This window comes from Anarrhichthys ocellatus, unplaced genomic scaffold, assembly GCF_004355925.1.
Source record: "Anarrhichthys ocellatus isolate YVR2014 unplaced genomic scaffold, GSC_Weel_1.0 scaffold25, whole genome shotgun sequence".
NCBI classification, from domain to species: Eukaryota; Metazoa; Chordata; class Actinopteri; order Perciformes; family Anarhichadidae; genus Anarrhichthys; species Anarrhichthys ocellatus.
Genome location: NW_022280055.1, coordinates 1,565,098 through 1,573,807, shown reverse-complemented (window position 1 = coordinate 1,573,807; position 8,710 = coordinate 1,565,098). Strand labels below are relative to the sequence as shown.

The following is an 8,710-nucleotide window of genomic DNA, read 5'->3' as shown; positions in this document are numbered from 1 at the left end:
TGTGTGTGTGTGTGTGTGTGTGTGTGTGTGTGTGTGTGTGTGTGTGTCGTCACTTAGGCTTGAAGAGGAAGTGAAGGTATTTTTAGTTGAGAGTCTCGAATGTTTGAAGGAGATATATTGGGGGGTCAGACACCTGGTCAAAGTCTTCAGAGGGTACAGGAAACGGACGGTGAGCACAACTGGTAGAGGTACAGGGGGAGGAGAGGGGCTGGGATCCTAAAAGATATCTTCTGTTATTTTTAGGGTTATTAATGGGGAGTTGGTGCCAGGGGAAGACAGGCTCTGCTCCTCGCTCGTACATTGTTTTTTTCACAACTTTCAAAGCATTTTAAGATCGACTTGCTCTCTCTGAGTGCTACTGTATATTTCCTGTTGAAAGCAGAAATTGGGGCAAGTCATTTTTAGAATGTAAAATGGGACTTTCGTATAAATACACATCTTGGTGTTATTTTGCAATTTACTTTTAAATGTATGTGCATTACAGCAGGGAAATGAGATCAAATAATGTCTTGTTTTTGTTTCAGTATGAATAACTTTTACTATTTCCAATAGTCAACACTGCTGCCACTTGAGGCTGCCAAAGCACTTCCCTCATGCAGGTTTGAATCTCAATACATTCAAAGTACAACCGTGACTTGCTGCATTCAGTCAGTTAGTGGAGCTATGGAAGTATCAGCACTTTACTCATAAAACTGCCATTTCTAATTTCTGTCTTTCCCTTTCTCTCTATATTGAAGTCCTTAAAGTAATAAACTCAAAGAGTTTCATTTAAATAATGTCTGTTAAGTCACTATCTAACGCCGAACGACGTGACACAATGCTGATTAAGCTTATGACCCATTGATGAAAGCAATGTAATTTACAGTATTACGAACAGAGAGTCTGTGGTGACATTAGCTGAAATGCCCGACACTGTTTAGATCTCTGGCATGTGAGATCAAAAACACACCTGCAATTACCGCTTATCGCCATGTGATCACCTAAGACCTAAGACCTTCCAGATTGTAACTGTAACCTTCTTTAACAGAACTAGAAAGGTGCACTCAGTAGAGTACCGATCTCGGCCAGCTGTGTCTGCAATGACCACTAATGTGTTTAATGTGTGGGTGAATTGAATAAATTCCCCTCCCACCCGCCATGTCATTTTAAAGGTTGGTGACGTTATTATGACCACACATAATAACATTAAAAAATAATCACAACCATCTCCAATGCTTACTAGTGTCTTCTAGATGAAAGATTGATTAATGGAGTGCCTCATGTGAGTCACGAAACACAAATGTGTAAAATCTGAAATGCCTTCAAAGGCCATTTACATCTGGATATACTGGCAAACCCTTGAAATCACTAAAAAACTGCTCACAACTCTAAATGTTTTAGCGGACTTACTTGTAAATTCCAAAGGGCTGTTTATGGATAGGAAATTGAAAAGCAGAATTGCTTTGCAGTGAGTAGTCTATTAGCATCGAGGGAAGGGAGCATCTTATTTTGTTTAAGCCCATAATACAGACAAATTGGCACATTACAATTAATTACCATTAACAGCAACAAAAGCACTGTAGATAATGAAGTGCGATGGCAGTTAGTGCATAGCAGGTATCAATTAGACTAATAGAACAAGAAACAACCAACTGCTGATTACCTCTTTAATACTGTTTTTGTAAGAAGATATTATTTTACATTATGTCGGCTCCTATATGCTCTGAGTCAATGCAAGCCTCTCTTTTTCTCTCTCCTTGTTGTTTACCAGCTGTCCTCTCTCACTGACTGGAGGCACCATACGGCATCTGAGCAGCACACACGCACCACCACAAGAACATACATACACAGATGCGTTCTGTATATTCAAAGACGCAGATATAATTACCTGCACACATACACACACACACACAAACACACACAAACACATGCATACATACACATTTTGAACACAATCTCCCCAAAACAAACACTACCATTAATTAAGAAAAAGTGTCTCTGATGATGCCGTCGGATCATTATCAGGGCTTTATCCCATCCGGTTCCATTAGAACACACATTCTCACTCAAGGATGGACATGGGAGGACTTCAGGAAGAAAGTCAGAGCAGTCAAATTGTACTGGTTGGGTGAGAGACAAGGTAAATAGACTCATAATGAGTCAGTTTGTTTTCCACTGGCAAATGATGTTTATAAAAAGACTAAGAGGCAGACAGAGAGATTGTGCTGTGGACAGCATGGCGAAGCATGTAGACTATGCATGGCAGCGAGCTGAGGGCCCTGTGAGCCCCGTGTCCACCAGCAGCTCTCTTTTTAACTGCCAACACACAACAGAGGCCTGGATAATGGGCAACTGAACACCTGTTTGAAACACAATTATTAATCCTTGAGAATAACATGCCTATAATAATTGTCAATTTAGATACCATAACATAGAAATTGAACTTGTAACCAGTTCAGGAAAGCATTTCCATTTGCTACGCTCAGCGAGGAAAACGGACACCTTGCACAGGAGGCGATGCACAATTCTACAGAAATTCTAACTTCAGTCAGAGAAAATTCAAGGATGAAAACATCATAGTAGAAGGAATATCATCCAGTGCTTGGCACACTATTTATGTTGCCTTCAATGCCAACCATAGGAAAATCAAGACAACCCTTTGAAGAGAGAAATATGTGTCTCTCACAAATGCAAAAGAAGCATAAAGAGTTGATTCTATGGAGTCACCACCAGATGTTATTGTTTTCATGAATAGCTTATGACTTAGCGATAGTGCAAGTGGTACATATACTGTACTTGATACATTTCTGACAAACACAGAAGACCTTCATACAGTATAAGACTGCAGAAGCAGAAAAAACATTCCTCTTTCGCCCGGAAAAATTTGAACTGTACGAGGTCACTTACTCATTTATGCAGTAAAGCACAAAGAAAACATTACGAAAGCGTATCAAGCCGTTTGACCTCACACATGCACACCTCAGCTCACACATGCACATTTCAATAAAACACTACAGAGCTACAAGGTTTAACTTGACTGCAACATTTTTGCACAGTAATTACAACAAGAACTATGTTTTTCAAAATGGACTATATAATATAATATATAATAAATACACTGAATACTAACTTATAATTCAGCTGTGGGCAGTTTTGGTTCAAATGTGTTTCAGTAAAGCCTGCATGGTGAAAATACTATATTTACTCAGTCCGCGTCACCACATGGCAGCACAGCCTCGAGTTTTAACAAGACTAGCATCCAGAGAGACTTCTCATTAGTCCTGGGTTGGTGAAGAAGCTCACAGCCAATGGAACAAGAATGTCACTTAGCTAATAAATGTGCTGTGGACAGAAAGCTGGATGGACAATGAGACATACAGCACTCAATCATGGTCAATAAGCAGCACTTTCTGTTGGCATTTGGGAATTTTCCAAGTAGTTATTTTTAGGAATGATTCAAAATGATTGCAAAAAGGTAAAAAAGATAGTTCTGTTCTGATGCTGCATGAAACATAAGTTCTTTAAATACTGGTAGACTGATAAAACAGATCTGGACTCACAAGACTTAAGGACGTGCAGTTCCAGGTTTTGATAAACATTGAAGTATTTAGTGAATAATTAACTTTTAGACACTTTTAAATTAAGCTTGTAGCCAGTAAATTCAACATAACTGCATGAAGTTTAAGCATAATTGTGTTTTAATCAGTGTGTAGCTTTTGATGTTCAGTGTGTGTGTGTGTGTGTTTTTCGTGTGTGTGTGTGTGTGTGTGTGTGTGTGTGTGTTACCTGTCACATCGTGGTCCTGTGTATCCAGGCTGGCACTGGTCGCACAGCAACTCCCCTTCTTCACCTAGGTGGCAGGTGGGGCTGAAACTGTCGTAGTTGCCAGGATGATGTTGTTGTTTTTGTTGAAGTTGTTGATGTAATCGGTAGCGTTGTCCCAGTGTGCAGAGAGGGAGGAGGAAGAGGAGGAAGAGGAGAGAATAGAGGCGAGTTAAGGCCATTGTTGTGTCCTCATACACTCCCTACTTTCACTTTACAATCTTCACATTCACACTTTGTGACACACACACGCACTTAATTTTCTCTCTCGCACACCCACGCCTCTGTACTTCCACACACTCCTGAAAATGAAAACACTCTTTCTCTCTACGAACTGTAACTTCAATGAACTGAGAGAGAGAGCAGGAAAGAGTAAAACGATAGTCTCTTACCCTCGTTTTGTCACCCTCCCACTTCCATAAACTATAGATAGTTCTGCTGGCTCGGGTTCCAGGTCCCAGACTGACTCACTGGCTGACTGACTGGCTGGCTCGCTAACTGCAAGCTGGCTCACTGTGTTACAAATAAACTTATTTGGCCAGTGCATGTGAACATCAAAAGTCTTAGGTTATAATTATACCTAGGAGGTCTTATGAAACCAGCTGTAGTCAAGGTGCTGTAGTACTGCCCTTTCTAGATGTTGTTTGGAGGAAATGATGTGACTGAAGAACATGTGTAGAGTACATCACATCATTGCTGCTGCTGCAAAGAAACTACTTCTTAACTGTACTATACATGTCTTTCATTCATATGCAGTACTTCCAGAACATTGTTCACTTGTATTCCAAATTATATGATGCTACTTTAGGAGAGGGTCAAATGGATATAATCTACTATCATGGTACATGCAATTTTGAATCACACTGTTCCAACCATCCAAATATCACCGTAAAGCACATTTAAACATTGCCTAAAACAGCCTTTTATAACCAGGGATATAAACAGTATTGCAAAGGTTGTTAGATAAGTTTAATGACCAACCTACAAAATATCAAATGAGCATAAAAGGCTTGATTCAACACTGAGACACCACCGGAAATCACTTGGAAAGAGCCTCTGCCAAGGCGGCACAATCATCCAAATGAGTTACTCTAATAATAGAACTCATTTGAATCTTTTAATCTACATCTGCTCCAGATCTACATCAAAAGACAAATAATAATAGACAATCATCCGAATTTTTTGAGAATATCGAAATCCTGGGAGAATTGAGGCTTTTTACAAGGATTCATTCGGCAAATGTCAAGTGACAAAGACTAAAACCACAGAATGACTGCTTGTTATGTTGCTGCAGCGTCATCTATACTTAAAACAAGATACAGTTTGTGTGGGTTTGCCCATACTTGACATGGTTTAAAAGTAACCAATGGACTGCTGTGCTTACACCTGGAGAAGATGTCAGCCATTTGTGTTTTCATTTTATTTTGAATATGTATATAGGTGTATTTCTGACAGGTTTGCTAAGAATCCAAGCGATTGAGATCAAATTCATGTGTAAAATGTGACAGTATTTTCCATCCTTCAGAAATTATTCATTAGCTTTTTTTAATTGAATTTTTAGGAGAAACTTGATGCAACTTGAACACCCGTGATTTGTGACAATAAAGCCGCCACAGCATGATAAAAGGTTTTAAATACCTTAAATTACTTGTGGGAGGCCTGAGTTTCTACTGTGTTAATTTCTAGCCACAGTTGTATTGATTCTGCCAACGGTGATGACATTTCCACCCACAGGGATGATGTTTCTCCACTTATACTGATGCCTCTGCCTGTGGTGATGATATTTTTGTTCATGTCATTACAATTATATTCGTTTCCACAGTGATGAAGCCTCGATTTGTGGTGATATTCTTAAAAAGATGAGAAAATGTAGTCCGAGTGTCAGGAGAGGAGAGGGGAACATTATGAAGAGACGGGTCGAAGAGAGAGAATAGGGGCCACAGAGTGAAAGACAACTGTCGGGTCACCAGTGGTACATTGAAGTGTTTGGTTTAAAATAGATCACGACTACAAGAATTTGGCTACCTGTTGGAAATATTGAAAACAAAAATAATTAAAGAAAGAGAGACTGGGTGGTTTTGTAAGAACTGTGATGAACATAGTTATTAAAAATCTAAATCAAAGAGTAGATCTGTGTGGACATAACTGATTAAGGCTTTTATGGATCTTTAAATAAATTTCTCTAAAATCTGTTCTGTAGATTTAGATCTAATGGACAGACAAATAGACCGATTTAAAAAAAACGTTGCTGTAAATAAAGAGGAACAGCACTCCATGACTAAACTGATTTCTAACGATTCGCTGTAAATCGCCACCGTCCTTCCCATTCTCAAACTAATACGGACACCACTTTAAACATTACGGCTAACTGGAGCAGTCTGACTGGCTGGCTGGCTATTTGAGCGATTGGCTACAGTGAACATAAGGGACTAGATGGCTATTTGAGGGGCTGGAAGGCACGGCACACCTTCAAGCTATTATTACTGCAGGGGGTTTAGGGGGAGGTAGGGAAGGGGGGAGGTGAGAGACAGAGAGAGTTGCATCTTTCTTTAGCTCTGAGAATTTTGGACATGACGTGTTGTGTCTGCCTGAAGATTCCCAGCTGCTGCTGCCTGTGTATATGTGTGTGTATAAGTTTATGTGTGCGTGTGTGATGCTGGTGACATATCTGTGCACCAAACACACAGCATCCCTCTCTGGTCATTTGGAGATAATGCAGATCTATGATAGCAGAAATAGAGATAAATATCGAATTTAACCAGTATGTAGTATATGTTGTACTTATGACAACATCAAATTAACTTTCTGTTCGAAAAACTTCCAACAAGGTATTCTGACATCCACCATTTAGTCAAATCTGTGACCAAACAAATAATAACAACATTGTTGGAGCATTATCTGTAGGTGTGTTAGTCCAGTTTTTCTGCGGTCAGTTTACTGCCAACTAAGCAGCATCTCAAGTACCAGTTGAATTACTGTGGGGCTAACTGGTATCTTTGTACTTTGGATGTCTTGTGTACGTTGACTAGATTCATTGATGTACTATACTTCCTAGATTTAAGGGGTAACTTTGATATTTTACAAACTGGAGCCTATTTTCCTGTGTTTGTGTCTATGTGTTTTGTGTTCAACAACTTTTGAAATTGGCCCAGTCTTTAGCCGGAGCACTACAGTCGGCTGCAACGTAACACTTCGGTGCAATTACGCACTGTAAATGCAAATCAACTAAAAGTGCTTGCTTTTTTCACTGACAGGCTCAGATAGTTCCATAATGTCTGACAACATTATTGAAAGGACGCTACAGAGAAATAAAACACTGTTCTTACTTTTCGTTTGATTCGGTCTGTTTGTTATCGTGTCTAACCAAGTCTTGCTCAAAGAGAAGTCTCGTTCTGAAATCTCGCTACAGTCTTTAGGCCTCATCCACATTAATAACAGTAACAGACAGACTGGATCAAGCAAAAGGTAAAGACAAATATTGTATTCCTCTGTAGGGTCCTTATCCTTAATCTTGTCAGACACTTATTAAAACAATCTGAGCCTGTCAGTGGGAAAAAAACAAGCACTTTAGGTGGAAATAGCATTGATGCTACGGATTGCACCAAAGCATTACATTGCAGCCCATTATGCAGCTGCAGCGCTCTCACTCTGGACCAATTTAAAAAATAGTTTTCTCCATTCGTCACTTAGTCCAGGTTAAAAACTACAAAAGTTTCCCTTTAATGTTGCTCTTTGGCTTTGTTTCTCCCTGGCATGACATTCATTTGATGATTTGTAACTCTATGTGTTGTGCAATACTGTTTTCAAAGTGTTTACAAGTGCTTTCATTAAAGACTTGAAGGGTTTATTTATTTAACCCATTACATTTTTAGTAGGGTGTTAAGCTTGTATAATAACTTTGAGCTTACACACATAGTGAGGGTAGAAGAATCGAGATTACAGCAGCTACTAATTGGACCTTGCTGTGAGACTGTCTTGTCACTGTTTCCAAGTTTAAAGTTGATCAGGGTCAACAATAACCTTCCGCTGGGCCAGCATGGGGCAGACACCAAACATAACAGCAACAAGGGCAGCAATAAGATGACTTCTGCTTGGCACAGGTGGACCACGATGCAATGAAGTAGAAAAGCTCTTTCTTCCTGCATGAACCATCAGGTCCCGAACACATGCCTCTCAAGTGGGCCGATAGCATTTTTATTATATTTTCAGCAGATACCTGCTGTTACTTGAACAACCGTGATTTGAGACTGTGAAGCAAGCACAGCTCGGGTGTTTTTTTTTTAATACCTTAATTACTTGCATGAGACTTGAGTTTCTACTGTGTTAAGGTTTCTAGCTGCAGTTGTGTTGATTCTGCCAACAATGACGACATCTCTACCCACAGGGATGATGTTTCTCCATTTAAATTGATGCTTCTATTGGACCTGTGGAGATGATATTTCTATTCATGTCATTACAATTATATCCGTGCCCACAGTGATGAAGCCTCGATTTCTGGCGATATCCTTTAGGGACAAAAACGTGTAGCCCGAGTATCAAGAGAGGAGATGAGAACATGATGAAGAGGCGGGTCAAAAAGAGAGAATAGGGGCCACAGTGCTGAGGGGTCAGCAGTGATAGATTGAAGTGTTTGATTAAACCGTGCCCTCCATGGCACCATTAACCCCAGTGTCTTCATAACCTACTTGTTACTTGGAAGATTGAGTGGGCAGGCGCAGGGCTGACAGTCCGCAGGTGACCCTCGGGTGGCGTTGCCATAATAACCAGGTAGGCAGGAGTCACAGTGTGGGCCTGTGGTGTGGTGGGAGCAGTCCTGGAAGAGATACACAGGTTAAAGTAATCTATATCAGGAAAATAAATAAAGTGATTGTAAAAAAAAAAATGTCACTTTTAGAGTTAACCTTCGTGT

At 39.9% G+C, this 8,710-nt stretch overlaps 1 protein-coding gene across 1 annotated transcript in view; it reads right to left on the bottom strand.

The window, feature by feature from the left end:
- Positions 1-8,710, bottom strand: part of lama2 (laminin, alpha 2) — a 147,484-nt gene that overhangs the window by 70,975 nt on the left and 67,799 nt on the right. The window contains exons 19-20 of the mRNA XM_031861416.1: positions 8,487-8,614; positions 3,766-3,852 (exon numbers count right to left, since the gene is read on the bottom strand). Coding sequence (XP_031717276.1) covers positions 3,766-3,852; positions 8,487-8,614 — 215 coding nt within the window. The remainder of the gene's footprint in view (positions 1-3,765; positions 3,853-8,486; positions 8,615-8,710) is intronic.